Source organism: Neolamprologus brichardi, chromosome 5, assembly GCF_056152115.1.
Source record: "Neolamprologus brichardi isolate AB-2024 chromosome 5, ASM5615211v1, whole genome shotgun sequence".
Classification (NCBI taxonomy): domain Eukaryota; kingdom Metazoa; phylum Chordata; class Actinopteri; order Cichliformes; family Cichlidae; genus Neolamprologus; species Neolamprologus brichardi.
In genome coordinates, this window is record NC_142108.1 from 19,101,890 (window position 1) to 19,122,015 (window position 20,126).

Sequence of the window (20,126 nt, forward strand, 5' to 3'; positions counted from 1 at the left end):
AAGGAGTGAACATAAGAAAAGCAGCAGGCCCTGAAGACATACCTGGTTAGATGTTCAAGGAATGCAGCAACCAGCACACCTTCAATATGTCACTGGATCACAATGTCCTACTGTCTTGTTTCAAGACTGCTGCCATCATTGCAGTACCCTGAAAATCACTTGTTTAAATGATTTCTGCCCTGTAGCACCCACCTTAAAGGCAGCTGGTAAAGGACCACACTGTTTTCATTACAGTTTGCTTGCTACCCAAATCACTCTACAGAAGACGCCATCTTCTCTGTACTACATCTCAGCCAAGGTCAAGAAGACACCCATGCAAATGGTGTTTGTGGACTTCATTTCATCGTTTAAGATCATCATTAAACAGCATGAACATGCTAAACTAGCTCCTATGGGCCTCAGCACCCTTATGTGTTAGATTTCCTCACCAAGAGACCTGACCAGACTGTAACTTCATCTCTTTGAGCACCAGCTCTCCTCAGGCCCATGTTCTGAACCCCCTGCTAACCCATGATTGCTGTCCCAGATTCACATTGTAAAGTATGCTGACAACACAGTGGTAGCAGGCCTTATTCAAGATGACAACAACCAGGCCTACAGAGAGGAAATGAACCAACTGAACCAGCACACACTACTTGGCTCTGAATGTCAAAAAAAAGCCAAAAGGGGACCATCTTTGACTTTAGGAGGAGCCAGTATAGTCACATGCTATTTCTCATCACCAACAACACAGTGGAAATGATGAGCAGCATCAAGTTTCTGTGGATACAGATAACAGACACCCTGTTCTGCTCTCTTGTAAAGAGATCTCAGCAGTGCCTGCACTTTTTCCCACCGGTTGAGGAGAGCTCACCTCCCCCCTCGCATGCTCACCACTTTATATAGAAGCTCTATAGAGAACTTACTGACCGCATGCATGTCTGTGTGGTCAGGAGCCTGCAGTGCCTTAGACTGGAAGTCCCTGCAGAGAGTGGTGAGGACACTGGAAAAGATCACTGGGACTCCACTTCCCCACATTCAGGATGTTGCGCAAGAGCGCTGCCTGACCAGAGCAAACAAAGTCACACGTGACCACTCCCACCCCCACCATACACTTCCTGCTGGCCTCTGGGAAGAGACTCGCAGGATCCACAACAGAACAACTGGATTCTGCAGCTTCTTCAGCCAAACCACCAGGCTGCTCAACTTTCAGTAAGCTCCCCCACCACTATCGTACACATGCACACACTCATACAGTTGTTCTCAAGACTATGTTCAACATATGTTTGCAAAATATAAATCTAATGTGCATTATATTTTTACAGATTTTTATTTCTATCTTATTCATTATTTCCTGTTAAATGAATGTGTCACAATGACCCATGTCAGAATCACCTGCCGTTTGAATTCTAAACTCATGAGAAGAGGTTAGTAACTTGTCAGGAATAAAGTGATTTCATGACTGATAAAGGCATAAAATGTGAACTTGATATCACTAAGGTCATTTCTAAAATAAACTACAATTTAACTAATAATAATCTATTAGGTAATAACAGGAAAGAAAAACAAACTTCTTCATTGCTGTTTTTAAATAGAATATAATCAGTAAACAGTCAACTGAGCCCTCAAACTGACTGGGTTAAATACTGGCCATGCACTTTTATTTGTGGATTTATGATACTTCATTGAGACTCAAATCTGATTTCAAATGTTGCTGCAACATTTTAAATCAGATTTAAAATTAAACTTCAATTTTGGGTGAAGTGTTATCGCCGTCCTTATTTGCTCTTAGTATTGAACTGTTAGCTGAACTGATCAGATCCAATCCTCTCATACAAGGAATTAGAGATGGAACCAATACACAACATAAGCTGTCACTTTTCGCAGATAATATTCTGCCATTTTTAGAGAATCCGGTCACCTTCTGAGCAACCTTAAAGATTATGGTACAGTGTCAGGTTATAAAATAAATACAAATAAATCTGAGGCGCTAATGATTGTTGGCAACTGGCCCACACAACTAGATCATCTTAGGTTTTTAATGAGAGTTTTTTCCTTTTTCTTTGTTTTATTAATGCTAAACTGTTATAGCAATTTTACTGCCAACTAAAAGAAAACAACCAAACATTAAACCTTTGACTGTTATGATTTTACAGAGACCGTTCTGGGGCTAAGGCTGCTTGCTACCGTAGCTGATAGCATAACCCTACTCTTTCACCTGTTAGCATATTGTTAGCCACTGTGCTAAATTTTCTCCATTTGTCCTGGTGGCTTGGTAACTTAGAAAGTATACACATTTCTATCTGTCATTTAGAGCAGAGAAAACAGTTGTTAAGTGAGATTATGACTTCAAACTGAAAAAAAGTGCAAAAGTAAGAGTGATCCTCTGCGCTAATGACTTCACCATAAGCTTGGAGTCAAATGTTCCAGTTAAGATGATGAGACTGGAACTGGTGGGTTTAGGGATTTCCCTGCAGAATGTATAAATAAAGGCAAAGTTTGATCCTCTCTAGAGGGATCAAAATTTCTCTTCATCACAGACCAAGTCTCACAACCAGCAAAAGCAATCATTTGATGGGAGGGTGCTGGTGCTAAAGGAGCGTCTGCGACTTGGCAAATCTGCCAGTTCAACTATTTTTTTCCAGTTTGCACTATGCCTGATTACTGTGTGTTTAATAGAAATGTAAAGTACCATGTTTTATGTTCATTTTAGTCCGATTTTGTTTGAATATCAGATCCTATTTGATGATTCATCAGCTCAGAAATCCTGGAAATTGCAAAGGGTTCACGAACTCATGAACAACCACACTTTAACCCCTAAATTTAATTCATAATTAATATCTGTCTTTCATTTAGTCTTTCTGAAAACTTCTGAATTTAACTGGAAGAGGAAATTGATTTGTTGCTGATGTAAAATAACTAAAACTACACTGTGAAATTATCTATGAGAATTTCTGTTATAGTCTATTTAATTAGTATACCATTAAACTGTAAAACTTAATAGCTTGTCTTGCTTGTTGACTAATAATTAAGTAACCTCAACTCACTCAGTTGGGCTTACTTAAGAGGGATAAGTCGCATTATGGTAACTGGGCTTAAGCAAAAGACCTCTAATTTTAAGCTAATACACTTCATACATGGTCATGTTTAGAAATTTCACTATAAATAAAAACGATTTTACAAAGTGAGATCTCACTTTTTGTAGCGTTTCTGCGTCTCACCCCCACCCCCAAATACAGACGTAAAGTAGTGCAATTACATGTAAATCTTCCGTGTAATTTTTTTTTTTTTTTTTTTACATTAGAACAATGCAAATTGTTAAATATAATGGAATCTACTCAGTTGAAATTGGCTTGATTGGTATAAATTCGGTTTAAACCAAGCACGTTTTCCTTAATGGTAAATTTAGATTTCAAATATTTCAGTTGCATTTTACTTACAATTGTTGCCTCGTGTTTTAATGAGGGTGCAAAATGACTTTTCTACTTTGTTTAGCTGTATTAAGAGTTGATCAACGACGTTTCACGCCTGTCGGGGTTCATGGTGCACGAGTTTCCATCATGGTAGCCTTTTGTTAGCTAAACCTTTAACACTATTTTTGGCTGCACAAACACTGGAAACTGCATTACACATCAGCAAGTATCAAAGTCTAAACACAACATAACCGAAATAATGATCACAACATTACTAAATTAAGGTTTTGAAGTTAAATATTAACAGTCTCATGGGTCTTTGCAGTCTGCAATTACAGAAGCATCCTGCACAGGTAAGAAAGACATTTTTAAACACATAATGAAATTAAAGTGTGCGCAAACATACTTTCCTGTATGCAGGAGAAAACGTAATATAAGTAAACTTAAATGCACTGATTTTAATTAATTGAAGACCTCATTTGCATTTACAGGTCAGCAATGTATACAAATGCATATTTTAGAAACTATAGTTTTTTTAGGCTAATATATTTCTATGTAAATTATCGTAAAAAGAAACACAACAGAAGCACTCACAGTATAACACGGCCAACTTCAAACATGTACATAAGTCAGTAGTTACTTAATGCGTGCATTCGAGTATTGCATGTTTTTACTGTTTTCACTTACAAATTTTCCCTCCATATCGTGTTAAAATCTGTGCTGACCGCTTTCTGCGACTGAAACAGGGCTGACCTACAAGGCGTATGCATTTGAAGTAAAGTTTGTGTTTGCTTTCCCAGTATCAACTACATTTTCCAGAGCTCCACCCTCGCCTGGGTTTAGAAAGATTTTTTTTCCTTCTTTTTTTCTTTTTCTTTTTTTTTTTTAAATGTGCAGCTGCCCTGGAGCAGAGGGAGGAACAGCTGGCTGAGGGAAGAGCCAGCCCGGGGAGTCAGTCACATTCCTGGCTGGGATTCAATGACTGAACCAGACACAAACAAACAGAGAGGGCGAGAGAGAGAGAGAGAGAGAAGGAGGGAGGGAGAGAGAGAGAGAGAGAGAGAGAGCGACTCACACATTGAGTGAGTGGGGAGACAGCAGACTGAATGTACGCCAGACTGAGCAGACGAGGCATATTTCGGGCGCACATTAGGAGTGCGTAAAACCGCAGGAGCATAGAAACATAGTACCCGGTGATTGTATGTTGGATAATACGACTTCGGAGTCGCTTAGTTGTCGACTTTAATTGCGTGTGCTTACAGGAACTGCCCTATGATTTTAGCAGCTCTCAGTTTTCTGAATGGACGCGCTGGGAAGCTTCTCCGGTGACATGGAAGTGCGCGTTATTGAGCGTGTAGCCGGATGCTGAGGACGCCCGACCCGATAAGTCAATTTCAGCTCGCATTTTGAGTTTTGAACTCTCTTCTCTAACCGACAACATGGAGGGCACGAGCTTCCAGCCCCATCCTGGACTTCAGCAAACTCTGCAGCAGTTTAATCTGAGTTCCAGGCGCTCCCTCGGTGGACCGGCGGCGTTCTCCGCTCGATGGCACCAGGACTCACTCTTCGGGAAAGATGGCAAATCCGTCGAGATGATGCTCACCCTGCCGGCTCAGACACCTCCAGTGATGTCCGGTCCACTTTTCATCCCGTCCGACCGCTCCACCGAGAGGTGCGAGACGGTGCTGGAGCGGGAACCTATCTCCTGCTTCGTCGTCGGTGGTGAGAAACGACTGTGCCTACCGCAGATTCTCAACAGCGTTCTCAGAGATTTCTCCCTCCAGCAGATCAACTCGGTCTGCGACGATCTCCACATCTATTGCTCCAGGTGCACGGCGGACCAGCTAGAGATCCTCAAAGTGGTGGGTATCTTGCCCTTCTCGGCACCGTCCTGTGGGCTTATCACTCAGACGGATGCTGAACGGCTTTGCAACGCGCTCATCTACGGCGGTACTTACCCTCCTCACTGCAACAAGGAGTCGGGCTCTCTGGAGTTGGAGCGAACCGAGAAAAGCTTCAAAGTGTATCACGAATGTTTTGGTCGGTGTAAAGGCCTGTTTGTCCCGGAACTGTACACCTCTCCGGGTGCCGCCTGCATCCAGTGCATGGACTGCAGACTCATGTACCCACCTCACAAGTTTGTTGTCCACAGTCACAAGAGACTAGAGAACCGGACAGTCCACTGGGGCTTTGATTCGGCCAACTGGCGGGCTTATGTGCTCTTAGACCCGGACTACACCGGGAAAGAGGAGAAGAGTCACCTGGAGAAGCTGCTCAAAGAGTTAAAAGGAAAATTTGATCTGACGGGAAAACTGTCCAATAAATCTTGCAGAGTAAGTCTGTGTGTTTTCCCCCTTTTTTGGTTTTACAACGATGGCTTTTTCTGTTTGAGGAATTTTGCAGTGAATTGTTTGTTTGTATCTGTTGATATCTGAACTACATCATCTGCGCTGATTGGCATTAATCTGAAAAGACTTCCTTCTTCTCAGGCCTGCCAAGTTTCCTTTGATTAACTGATTGATTGTATCTTTCACAAGTGTTAGCAGCCTTATCAAATGCCCCAACAGGGTAAAAATGCTGATCAAATGTCACATCACACCTTTCTGTACCTGTTCCATCTCATTTAGAGGTTCACTCACTTCTGTGTGTGGAAAAAAGTGAGACTAACAATCAGCTTAATGCTCCCGAGCATACATCCCATCACCTAAAACTCACTCACCCAACCCCCAGGGTTACCCAAGGGCAGCTGCATTATGATAAATTGAGTCTCCCTGATATATTTTATTAGTGTGTGAGAGAGAAGAGAGGGGGCAGGTAGTGCATTATGGTGCCATGAGGTGGAGAAGGGGGGGGGGGGGGGATAAGAGTTTGAGGAGGTCTTGAAAATGGAAATGTGTGTGTGAAAGAGTGAGAAGAGGTTTGTGCTCATCGGAACAAGGATAAGAAATCTGAAAAGTGTGTGCGCATGTTTGTCTATGTGTGAGCGTCCCATTGTGGCTCCATGCGTGGGTCAGAGATGTTTAGTATGGACAAAGGGCCAGGAGACGAGGTGGCTGTTCCTTCGTCACAGAGCAGCTGTTGTGTGGGACTCTACTAATGAGTGGACATCTCTGTATGCATCACCATGGCGCTGCTCCAGTCTGAGCAGGAGCCAGGAGATGTCTCACAGGGAAACCTCAGTACTTGCTTTAATGGGAATAGACGCTGGTTTATAGAAACATGAAACGAGGAGGTTGTGTTGAGGCTCTTCGCTGCTGATTTATGTCACCTTTCCACGAATTGGATGGCCTCTTGACGAAATCTCTCCGCAGTCGAGAAAATATCTGTCTGTGGTATTTAAGTCTTGCACCTGTGATGTTTCAGCAGGTCTTGACTCGTGACCTGTGAATTATATATTTCCACAAAATGGTGATTCCTGCACTGTCAGTCTTTCAGAGAGTGTGCGAGAGATACAGAGGGCCTGCTCATCATGGATTGAAAGGGACGAAGGGGGCAGTGTTTGTTTGTTTGCTGTGGTTCACTGTCAGTTGTGTCCCAGTTAGCAGACAGGCCCCGTCCTCAGGGAGCTGCACACCAGCGCTCTCCTATACATCAGCCTGACAGGCCAAGCTGCTGAAAGGCTGGACTGAGGCTCACAGACTGTGTTTGGCTCAGCTTACCCATAAAATAAAAACACAATGTTATCGGTCTGTCTCAGCCTCCCTCTGATGTCAGGGTGTTTTATTAATAAGAGGCAGCCCCGAAGGTTAGCTCCTCTGCCTGTAACATCTGTCTAGACTCCCACCTCATGCACTGAACATGGTGGTTGTTGCAGACACCGCCAGGGGAAGGTACTCAGTTTACTGGACCGACTAAAATGTATTTATTTATTTAAAATTCTAGTTTTTATTGATAACATGTGCGTGTACATGCAAGTATTCCCAGTCATATTCTAAATGGGGGAAGGAAAAAAAAAAGTATTCTGCCCACAAAAAAGCAGAAGCCGGATTGGCCAGGCCAGTCATTGTGTCTGTTTTGCATCAAATGCAGCATTTGGTCATTTAGCCCTATAATGTGCAGATGAGGGCAGATTGGAGAGAGCACGCCGCAGACTCTCTCATTCAGAAGATGCAGGGTGTGTGAGCCCGGCCTTGATATGTGTTGTCAAAGGGCCTTGACCTGTGACCTCGCTCCAAAGACACTGACCCAGCCTACCCCCATTCTTTTTACACCATCCAATCTCATGCCCTTGTGTCCAGTTCACTGGCCAGATGGCTTTCTGATAAAAGACGGAGGGATATTCACCTGGCAGACAAAAACATTTTTTTCTCAGCCGCGGCTCAATTTCCAATGAAACGTCACCGTATTGGAGCCATTAGGTCAATTTTAAGACGAATAATAATATTTATTACTCTGTAAATTGTATGGGAACAGACACAAATTGCTTTCTTCATTGCTCTGAACTTTGCATGTAATAATTTAAATATGAACTTTTTTGATTAGCATGGAAATCTTCAAGAAAGAGGATTTCAACTGGAGGGGGAAAAACTTTTTGAATATTGTATATATTTAAAAAGAAAAAAAAAAAAAAAAGCTCTAAGCAGTACGCCCAATGCAATCAATCATTTGAATGAGTGGAGAGTAAAAGTAGACTCTGGAGAACTGTGTCGACCCTCCTTAATGGAATGGATATTAAAACCACCCAAGTGAGGCCAATTTATTCCATTTCTCAACCCATTGTTCTCCTGGCTCAATGCAATTAGTCTCAAACCTGGAGTAAACCAGAGTGTGTGCCCAAGGCTGAAGGGTTGCATGTTTTGATCATGAGCTGTTTTTATAAGTGAATGAATAAATGAAAAAAAATATCTCTCGACTGCTTTTATCACCCGGTAACCATGCCTTTATCTGCACTTGTGTGTAGGTGTCTTTATGTAAAGTGGGTATAAAAGTGTGTTTGCATGTAAACAGGCGAGTGTAATGACTGGATCAGCTGTGCGAACCAGATTAAAATGAGCTTGTGGCCAGCTCATTTCCATTCCCATCTGTCTGCTGACCTCTGTAAAGCCCTGGATCCTGACGTGGTATAGCTCTTTGGTCCTTGGTGGGCCTGTCTGACCCACTCATTAAAGACCCAACCCACCCGTATCACCGTCGTGCTGTAAACACTGAGCAAATCGCATTTAATTCAGGTTTGGTAGCATGTTTCTCAATCTCCCGGCGCATCAAAAACTGCAGTTTCAGTTGGACACATCATTCTTTTGAGTGCAGTCGCCTGAGTCCTGACACCCACGTAAACTCGCTCCACCCCCCCCTCCTCCCTCTGCAGTAGACAACACTCCTGTGCTGGCCAGAGTGTTTTGGCCAAAGCGGGGACGGTGTGTCAAGGCAAAAGGGGTGTCAGGCGCTCCCAGGGGTTGTGGCCTCCATTCTAGCGGGGATGACCCCATGTTTAAAGAGTGTCAGCTGGGGTTCTGTCATGGGTAATGTGCGCTAAAGACCTGCCGCCTCCTTTGTTTGCGAGCCAGGCTTTCAGAGGCTGTGAAGTGCAGCAGTTTCTCTTTGTTACCGTGCTGTTTCTTTAGCCGCTGTGTGGATAGGTCCGTAACCTCCAGCCTTTCCGAGGGTGGGAAATCCACGCTTGTGAGTTTGCTGTGTCACTGGTTTCCTAGTTATGTGCTCAAAGACAGAGTGGAGCCTTTGGTGGTGTCTGCATGTCTGATAGAGATAGGACTGGGCAATAACTCAGTGTTATCATTAATAGACTTTCAGTAGAATCATATTGCTTTTTTGATATTATCATGTAATGATTTTATGGTCTTTTGAATTTGGCCTTATGGGTTATTTTAAGAAAATTAAATTGGAAGCAATTAATAGATTATTTTATGACTACAAATATGACATAATTTTCTCTGTCTATACAAATATATACAACAATTAAAATGATTATTAAAGGTAAAAAAGGTTATTTTTTTGTATTTTCAACAGTTCATGTGTTGAAAAGCTTAAAAAAAAACACATAACACAACACTTTTGACTGATTTCTCCTGTGAAAATAACCACAAACAAACAAACAAAAAAAGAAGCAATAAATAAATAAATATGTCAGAAGTCAAATGCCTTTAATCTAAGTTATTAATGCCAGCAGTGGTTTTAACATCATTGTGTTCAAACTACTTCAAGTGTCTGCAAGTAAAAGCAAATTCATTCTCTGCATTTAAATTAAAGTATTAGGAGCTGTGGGACACGCACAAAGCCAGCGCCTTGGTTAAAGGTATAATATAGTATTAACCTCAGTCCATATTATATTACTATGCATCATGTGGTAATTTTTTTTTCTCAGCTGTTTTTTTTAGTATGCAAAAGTTATTTGAATGAGGTCAAGAAAATCCGGTGGGTTAATAAAAAAAACAAAAAACAAAACAACCAGCAGTATTTCCTTGGAAGTGTATTGTGGTATACTGTAAATACCTACTTTAAATGCGGTTCTTTATGTGTTTTGTTTCTTGTATTCACTGCTGTGTTTAGGCGCATAATGGCTACTTACAAAGTGAAATCGCAAGAATTGGAGTAGAAAATGGATAAATAAAATGCATTCATGCAACTTATCGAGGTAATTCAATTATTCAAAAACCCTAAAACTAAACAAGAAATAATTTCGGGGATTTCAGACATATAAGAGTGCCCGTTTCTTTTTCTGATCATTTCGTGTGGACGGGGTTTAGCTCGTTTCTGCTCTGAACCTCGATGACACAGCACAGTGCTAATGTGTGAAAGACTTCTTGTATAACTCATGGAGTGAGGGAGGAAGATGATTAGTGTTGATCAGTGATGATGAGATGAGGGAGGAGATGAGCACTGGCTGTGACTGCAGTCAACAAGCCAGTCAGTCAGTCAGTTGGTCCGTTAGTGGCAGAACAGATGCCTGTATTGAGTTAGTGTTATTCCACAATCATCATCAATTCCTCCTCGATCACCTCCTGATTTCCAGCCCTGTGATTAAGAGTCAGGCCCATCTGGTGCAGAGACAGGAAATCCTGGAGTCTGCATCTGCTGCTGGCTGAGCTAGTAAGCTGCTGCAGTCAAGGGGGTTTAGGCTCTTATAATCCTACATAACTACTGGAATGCCGAGACCATAGTGCACATCAAAACCATCGTTTTCTCTGGATGGCATTTGCAGAACGTGCAAAGGCTCCGCTGTGGACTTTCTTCTTCTTCTTCTTCTTCTTCTTCTTCTTCTTCTCCCCACTCAAAGTATCCTCTCAATTTATAGCCTGTCCCAGTGGAATTTCGTAATTAGAGCATGAATTAGATATACTGCAGAGAGCACATTACATAGAGCAACCAACAGCGTAACTGCACATATAAAATTAAGTGCTCGCCGGGTGAGACATTAGAGGGCAAAAGACAAAAAAAGGCATGAAAATATTTATCCCTTTAAATTCTTTCTCGTCTCTCTATAATGACTTGCAGATCTAAGCTACAGAACTGTTAGACCACATTGGAGATGTGCTAATGGAGCTCCAGCCAGAGCAGAAGTAGGCCCTGCTGGTGCCATATGACAAATCGGCATGCTGCTCTCGCCTACAATCCGCCCACCAAACACCTTCAAAGCTATCAGGAGGATTAGCTCACGCAGCTAAACCAAACAGACTGCTCAGTGTTCAGACAGCATTTGGTCCAAATCTTGTTTGTGCCTCCTGTTTTGGTGGCTAGCAGATCACAATCGGGGGGCTGCTGTCGGTTCAGTCGTAACTGGGGCAGTGCTGAGGTGATGCACAGTGCCGTGGCTGCGGCAAAAAGAAGAATAAATGTTTTAGGGATTTGGACGACTACCTTGCTCTTTGGGATATGCATAATTTATTTTTGGATTAGGATGGTTTAGATTAACTTTGAGTTCTCTGCAAAGTTCAGAAGACGGTGTAGCCGAGGCGACTCAGACGGCCGCGAATGCACTTTTGTCTTTTTTTGTGACATAAAAGCTTCATGTTCAGTTCTGGCGGGAGGGGAAAAAAGGCTCTGGATCTGTTTTGTATATGTTTCTGCATGTGGGCAGGTGTGGAGAACAACATTTAGAGTCCTCTGTCAGACTCCACACACTGCCAGGAAGGACTCGTCCTCAGTCAGAGTCTGCGCCGTATGCTTGTGATTGGAGGGCGCCTGTGGTTGCTAAGCAGAGCTGCTCTTCCTGTGCTAAATAAGAACTTCATGCTCTCTGGCTGGTGGGCTCAAAAGTAGCACGCCAAAACGCACACTCACGCAAACGCACGCGCACACACACACACACACCTCTTACAGTACAGAGACCTAACGCGTCTCCATTCACTGCCCATCCTCTTTCATTGTGACCTCCACACTGTGACTCGACAACTCTCTCCTCCTCCTCCTCCTGCTGCCCTCATGCTTTCCTTCCTCCATCTCCTCCTCCTCCACTTCGCATCACATGCACTTCTCCCACAGGTCAGCACGGAGTAAACCTCCCCCCCTCCATCACTGAGACCTCCTCGACTGACACCACCTCTTTCTCTCTCCTCTGCCTCACCACCATCACTCACCTCCTCAGTTTGACACCTCCTCAACCCTGTAGGACACACACACACATGCATTCACATGCACGTACTCACAAAGACACAGACACAGGCTCTCCTACACTGAGTTCTCCTACTGCACTCCCCCTCACACTGCATTATACTTAGATCTCCACCTCCACTGTAGTGAGCACATGCTGTATCGGTCTGTATTCAGACTGGCCTACATACAGTATGCCACACATGTATCACTGTGCTGTTCCTTTGGTACAAAAGCTGCTGGTCTCACTCGGATGGATGGATGGATGGATGGATGGATAGATAGATAGATAGGGAGTGAGTGCTACTTTGTCAGGATGACCTCATAACCATCCTCTAGGCTTTCAAGAGCCTGCTAAATGAACAAATGAGTGGGCTCTACATTTTTGTCTCTCTCCTGATGGGCTGTGTGCTATGAAAGATCTCTATCATGTTGTGTATCTGCTGGTAAAAGAGCCCTGTGTCTTCTTCCTGAGTAGATGCATGTACCATGCGGCTCTTAGGAGTTTTATTTCGCTTACTTTTACTTTCTTAGTTGGTTACAGCTTTTGAGTCGTAGAAGCTCAATCATTTTGTGTAAGTCCCCGTAAGTTCTTCAGGCCAGCTCAACATGTTGTCTTGCAGAGACGAAGCAATGCAGCATTGTCAGCAGGCACCCGTATCAAATGAATTCAGCACAGCTGTCCTAGCAGACTCTATTGCAGTGATGGGGGGGTAGAGAAACGTTATTTATTCAGTATTAAACTCACCCCAGGACCCGTCATGGCCACTCTTTGCCACAGTATCATTTGGTCAGGTGGACCTTTTCCCTCTTTGACCTTGCCAGTCTTGTTTATTACCTCATTCAAAAGCAGAATGTACTGTAACTTTGCAAATGCATCCATCTCAAGAGCTGGCCACCTGCCCCACTAGGTTCTCGCTGTCTGTTCTTTCTTTATTTTCAGCACACCAGTGGCTATATTTAAAAAGACAGGCGTAAAGATAGGCCACGGTTGCTCACACGCTGAGGTTACCTCCCCACACCCCCCACCTTTTTGCAGGTGTCTAATAGTTTCAAGATTGTCCCTGCGCTGCACTTGCTGTGCCGGCTGTCTAGGCAGGGCAGACTGCCTCCCTTGTGCTCGTAGCATTGACAAGCGTCTGGCTTTATTTCCAGCAAGTCGACGAGCTCAGACACAGGCAGCCATGGACTGAAATAGAGCAGGCCCACCCTTTATCCTATAATGAGGGGACTATTATAAGCCCAGTGTCTTAAGCTGTGTATAGCCAATGTCAAGGGAAGCGCTAGTGCATACATCATGTTAAAAAACATCAAGCTGCTTTAAAGATTACCATCAAAACTAATCACCTCTCCTTTTGCCGTCAACAGTCTTAATCTGCAGCACAGGAGTATGTGTTTAAGTGCAAGGTCATGCCACCTCTCGTGATCTGATGAGGCTCTTTGCTTGAGACAAGAGTGAGAAAAAACCATAGGAAGACAGTTTTGAACTAAAAATACGACATTAAAACAAATCTATTTGGAAGAAAATCGGTTCACTTGTGACCCTGTACCAGTCGGCTGAAAGCAGAGATGACAGTCTGGTCGAGGCATCTGTCCCATATGGAATGTATGAATTATTCCAGGGGTAGCAGGGCATTGTTGGAGCACTCATCTTCACAAAGACGCCCATCTCTGAATGTCCATATTTAATTCACTCCTTTCAGCTGCTGAACTGTACAGGCTGCCGATATAATGAGTCCCTCCAAAGAGATTAGCCGCCCTGTCATCAATGCAACTCCCTAATTTCTCTGCCTGTGTTGTGGTGCAGGCTGCTCTAAATGGGATAAAGGGCCTTGGCCGGACACAGTGGGAGGAAGTGGCTTTTGTGTTGCAAGCAGGTGCAGTGGAATGACAGTTTGGTTTTTTGGATACGCACGTGTATGTTTCTCTGTGTGTATGTGCGTGCAGTTCTGTATCTGGCTAAGCTTGGAGGGTATGTGCTCCCTGAGTGCCTCTGAGATACACCAGGAACCTCTGGAGCTTGACTTGAACCCTCAATCACAGGGCTCTTCAGGGGTTTGCAGTAAATTCTTCAGGCGAATGGTTTTCTCTCCCCTTCGTCGTCCTCGTCCTCCTCCCCCTCTTTTTTCTCTCTCTTTTTTTGCTCACATCTGGTGAACAGCGCTAGCACCCCTGTCATCTTTTACTGCGTTGAGGTCATTTCCACCCTATCAGTAAAGTGGAAACACATGATGTGCAGGATTCGGCCTTAATGGGGTGGGGCTGGCATGGACCAGCACTGACACAGCTTTACAGCCAAGAACTGCCAAAAACGGCCTCTCTGTGAAATGCCTCCTACTTTAAAATTAAAACCATTTGGGGGTAAATAATATTAGAATGCACAAACCTGTTAAAATCATCAATAAACGCAAATAACTGCTATAATTAGTCACTTTAAAAACACACACACACACATAGGATGTGCACATGTTTTCCAGAAATGCTGCAGTGAGGTGGAGCTTCGTCTGCAAGAACAAAGCTGAAGTAACTCATGACGCTTTGAAAGTGCAATAAAAAAAACTTAGCAAGCATTGTTTAGACCTACACAATGATAAGTGTATAATGAGTACCAACTCCGGAAGACTCTTTTTGGAGTTTCTCTTCCTCTGTTCAGAGTTTTATTTTTGCTGTGAAATTTTTCTCTTCGTATAGGCTTTTTTTTTTTTTTTTTTTTTTAACCGCATTATTGAATCCAACTGGTGAGCCGGGTACAGACTTTGGCACATGCTCCGGATAAAGGGTGCATCCTCGAGTTTAATTGGGATTCTCCTCTAGCACTAATGTGGATTCCCTTTAGGCTGTTGCGGCTCCATTCTTCTTATAACATTTTTCACAGCACAGCCCGCGGTGTTTGTTATTCTTCGAGATGAGCTTGTGTCATTTGTGAAAACTCAGCTCTGCCTTCTGACACGTTTTGCTTGATTTCTCCACAGTGCATCATTAGCAGCGGATTCATCTCGCCACAGATTTGTTTTTAAGTCAGGCAGAAATTTTTTTTTCAAACCATTGACCAGTCTTTTTTAAAAAAATTTTACCTGCTGATTTTAACTGTTAAAAACATTGTACAGTAATATGCCCAGATAATGTGCCGCTAAGGAATCTCAGTGGAATTAACAGTTTTAATGTAGTTTTACTGCCTCGCTACATGGATCTCAATGTGCCTCCAAGCAAATTCCAGTCACACTGTGGTTTCCATTTTGTGGTAGACAGAGCTGCAGTGTAAAAAGGGGTGGGCTACAGTCAGTCAGTTACTGCTGTCTGTGAGCAGACTACGGGCAGGCAGAGCGGCTGCTCAGAGCAGCTGCATGGATTTTTATTTCTGCTGTCCAACAGGACTCCATCACAGACTGCAGCAGCACTCATTATTGAGGGCACACACTCCTGTGCTGCATGCCTCTGTCCTCATTACCTCTGCAGCAGCTTAGCTCTTTGCCTTTGTTCTCTCTCTTGGCCTGAAACTGGAGAATATGGAGAGAAGTGCTGAGGCTGCAGTTAGCTGGGCTGCCCACAACTTCTGCCGCACAGGAGAAAACAACCACCACCCCCCTAAGCCCTCTCGTCTACATATTTTCACAAAGCCATCGCACAAGGGATGCTCTAGTTTGATTTATCACCCCGACTTGGATGTAGGCTGGTTGGATAAGAGGCTCGTTTCTTTGCCCTCGTTGCCCGTCTGTGTCTTGTTCGATTAAAATAGTTCACTCTTAGGTGTGTTTCGTGAGTTGGCCCACTGAACAAATGCCCCCAGGCCCATTCTGCTGTGTGAAAGGTCCCATAGACCTGCTGCTCAGAGGCATTAAATGGCAGCCATGCAGAGTGGCTGGAGCAACAGTAAACTTTTATCACACTAATAACCCACAGACACAGCTAGCCTAATGGCTTTGCCAGCCATGGCAGGGGTTGCCTGCAGGTCAGGTTGAATTGCAGGACATAAATGGTAGGTTCCAACTGGTAGAACAAATAAAGGAAGAAGAATTAATAAAAGAGGGCGGGCGGGCATCCAAGCCTTGCAAAGGGGTTAGAAAGCCGTTATTGGAAGGGCAGATAATCACCTTAAATTATTTGCAGTAATAGGACACTTTTAATTTGACTGTTCTTTTATAGTAACGTGATCGGTGGCCTTTTAACCCTCTTTCCCACCCCACTCGGTTACCTTTCAAGCACTGGATTCACTCTGAGGGCTCAAAGGACACAAGTCCTACACGAGTGAGAAGTGCGTGAAAAGATCTGCGTTTGCCCAGCGCTCGGTGAAAACATCGGTCTGAGAAGTAGCTGTGCGAGAGAGAGGGTGGTGGTGGGGGGGAACATTTGTTAATGGAGTTCGAATCTAAACTTTTCCTCAGATTCCTCTCTGCCTCTGGCAGAGGTGGACGGGTGTTGAGAGTGTTTGTTTTAGGTGAAGTCAGTGCTGGAACAGAATGTTGTGAACCGCAGGCCAGACTGTGGTTCTGCGGTTCAGCTCCGACCTGAATGCAGACGGCTCTGTTTGTTTTGCTTCCCCGTTTCTCAGGGAGAATTTTAGACGCTGCCAAAGTCCTGCGCTCACACCCAAGACACGCAAATAAAAGTCCTTCACAGGGGGAAAAAGAAAAAAAAAGTACCTGGGTGTAGTCTCTCCATCTGGACTTCACCACCTCCCCTGGTGGAAGGGTACAGTTCCATACATATCTCATCTTGTAAAAGGGCTCTTTGGGAGATGAGATGGCATTGGATTGCGTCGGTGGCAGGATGTTTGTGTGTTGTCTTCCAAGCCTTTTCATAAATAGCAGTTGTTATGTTACCGAGGTCAACTGGTTTTACTAGACTAGAGAGGCAAGTCCAGAGGCAAGGAGGCCTCCCTACCATCTGGCAGCCATAAAAGAGGGGAGCAGAAGGTTTTTAGTGGGGCTTTATGGGATGGTGGGTTGAGACATTGAGGGGAGGAGAGACATGAGTGGATGGTGGACTCTGGTTGCCCTCGAGCTGCAAAGCTTCCCCTGCAGTCTGAATGACAGGTCAGAAGTTCATTGCCTCTTTCTCATCTCGCATCTGCCTGGTAAGGTGGAGGAGGTGAGGAGTTCGAGGGCAAAGGAGAGGACGTCACCGTGAAGTTGCTATTGCTGCTGTGAATAGAGATGTATTCTGGGCGAGACATCTGCGTTTTGTTTTATGAGCCCGCTGTATTTTTAAAAGTGTTTCAGGAGACTATAGTCAGCTGGTCTGTTAGCTTGTTATGCTACACAGAGGACGAGACTGAAGTCCTACAGATGGTGCAGGATTATGTGGCTGCGTAAACACGGGTGATTCAATGACATGGTGTTGTTTGGGTATGCGTCACCCTCTCAAAGCACCCTGCTCGCCACAGAGTAACGAACAGTAAGTTGTTTTGGACAACTGCAGATCCAGGGTCTCTCTCTCTCTCTCTCCTTTTGTCCAGAAACGGCTTCACAGTCAGGTGGTGGCTTCATTTTACCTTAAGTGGCAATTACAACATTGTTAAGCCTTGAAAATGGTCGAGCTCAAGGAGAGCAGGATGCTCATGGAGACTTCAGGGATGAAGACACTCCAGAGACTCTCAGTTGTGATTTCTTTCCCAGTTTTTAAGAGCCTGAGCTGGAGCTGTCTGGTCCATCTGAAGCTGGATTCCCAGCCTTATAGGTTTTCCAGAACGGGGTTATCATTGCAGAGGACTGTGCAGCTTTGCTGACTCTGGCACTGATACCTCCCATAGAGACTTCATTTGTTGTTATGCTGCAGCTGAGATGTGTTAACCCTTTAGCCCCTTTTAGGATATTTAGCTAATGGAGGGATATGCCACTATTATTACTTACGCTAACCTTGTGCAACACTTCCATGTCACAACGTGCACATACGTTTGCGTAATACGAACGCTCTAATTAAAAGACGGAGTAAAAGTCAATTTGCTTATAATCTAAATTATTTATACTGACCTCTTTCTCTCACCAGTCTGCCACTGGGGTTTTAGACCCTCTGCTGCTTCATGCAGTCTGTATACGAAGACAAGAAAAGTGCTGACGGCGAAAGAATGAGAGCGTGTTTGGCAGGCACGCCCTTGTAGGTTTCTGTGTCACTCAGCGCTATTAAATTTTTAATCGTTTCCTTGCCGTGGTATAACGCTCAACAAGGCTCTGCTCACACAGTGTTTATGCTCTGTTCAATTCATAAAATAGGGGGAAAAGAAAGTAAAAAGTGGGATTTTTATTTTATTAAGATTTTGAAAAAAAACCTGTTAAGTTAAAATATTGTTTTCTCACTTATTCCCGACAAAACGCTGAAGTAGACGCTGAACTAAAGCTGCTTTTAAGGGCTGCACTCACAATGAGATTAATCAATTAGCGGGTCGATAGAAGATGCGTTGCCAACTATTAATCCACATATAAATTCAGGTTATTTTTTTCAAGCACACATGGACACTTAATAACGTCAATTTAATTATTCAGTTATCCAGACAAAAAGTCAAACTGCTGATGAATCCGTGGCTTGTTGGAGTCGCCTCTGTGCCCTTTGAGGCAGACACCACAGTAGTAATCATCATGATAATAATAATAATAATAATAGCTGCAATTTATAAAGCTCCACCCTCGGTGGTGTTACTGTCATTCCAAAGTCCTCAATATGATTTATTGAAGTGTCTCCAAGAATTATCATGACAATGATCTTAAATATTCTCGATGCCAACATCGTTGATTGCACTTGCCAAACTTTAAAGAAAGCATCAAAGGCACCTTCAAAGGCAGGCGCAGTCAAAGAATCCAGCCACAGATTCACGGAGAGCCTCTCAGCATACTTTGGCCTATTTATCAGCTCACATTTTGCATCACGCGAGCGTCTCGAGCATTAGGAAAAGGAGTGAAATAAAGCACAGGCTCTTGATTGAGAGGCTGGAAATGAGGGACTCTGCTCTTTCTTTAGTGGTTCCGTCCACTGCAGTGATTCAGGGGATAAAAATGTGGCCTGTGTCTCTTTAAGAGCGCTGGCCTGTCTGCAGAATGCATCAGTCCTGTGGAGCAGACACAGGCCAGCAGGAGGAGGGGGGTAAAGGGAGGAGCGTGGGGCTATGTGGAGGGAGGTATGAGGACAGGAGGGAACAGCCGCAGTCTGGGCTTCCAGCCTCCTGGCTAGACTGCTGAAAGTTATTATTGAGTTCCTGTGTAGGGCCTCCCCTCCCTGTGGCATACTCCTCTGTGTTCACTACAAGGTAAACGGCGAGTATGGGAGAACCAAACAGAAAAGTTGGCAGCCTCCCATGCCCCTTTGCAATGACCTTATATGCAACAAATAAAGGATAATTTTGTTTGATTTGGAGTTTTTGCAAGGGTGAAACCTCTGAAAGACTCGCAAGACTTGAGAGAAACCACACATGCGCGTAGCCTCGCAGCTGCCTGAGAGCAGCTGAAACTGTGGCCTAGCTCACGGTTGTCTTGAGTTACAGTTTAGCAGACATGTCCTGTTTTCTTAGGAATGGCCTTAACCAGTCAAGACATGAAGGTTGACGGCTCACCAATAAGAAAGCGGGGGGACTAAATCCTCGTCTGGCGTGCTAAATGATGAGTATGATTCAAGGACAGATGGTGGGAGGACAGCGTCTCCTTCGAGTAACTTTGTCTTTAGAGTAGACGAGGCATAATTTGCTGGAAAACGATGTGGTTGCATAAAGCTTGAGAACAGGACCGACTGCTTTCACAGCGCCGTTTTCGCAGGACTGTTGTCAGTTCTGCAGTATGTCGCGACTCAGAGATTTTCTGTTTGAGGAAAGGCCATGCAGATTACATACTTACATACATCATGCCCTCCGCTGAGGCCTGTGCCTGCCTGCAACACTAATCCCTAGCTTGCCTTCCCTTTAGCAGCTACATTAGGGCCACAGAGCGCCTGCGTCCTTCCAACTCAGCCCACCAAGCGAGAGAGAGAGACAGACTTTTACATAATGCTCTGTTTGGTGCATTTGTTCCGAACCTGCTGCTGCTTTAAAGCAGAGCTCCTGCAGGTTAACCCAGCTGCTGCCTTTCCCACTTGCCATGGCTCCAGTCCACAAAAAGCTGAACCCGTGCAGCACCTGAGGCTCGTCGAGAGCCCGCGAGACTACTTCCCCGCACATATCTTCTGCAGCTTATGTCACATGTTCGCCCTGATTAATCCCAGCATGTGCCT

General features: G+C 44.2%; 1 protein-coding gene across 1 annotated transcript in view; it reads left to right on the forward strand.

The window, feature by feature from the left end:
• The first annotated feature begins 4,474 nt into the window (after window positions 1-4,474).
• Window positions 4,475-20,126, forward strand: part of skib (SKI proto-oncogene b) — a 29,641-nt gene continuing 13,989 nt past the window's right edge. The window contains exon 1 of the mRNA XM_006783204.3: window positions 4,475-5,725. Within this exon, the coding sequence (XP_006783267.2) occupies window positions 4,832-5,725 (894 nt within the window). The 5' untranslated portion in view covers window positions 4,475-4,831. The remainder of the gene's footprint in view (window positions 5,726-20,126) is intronic.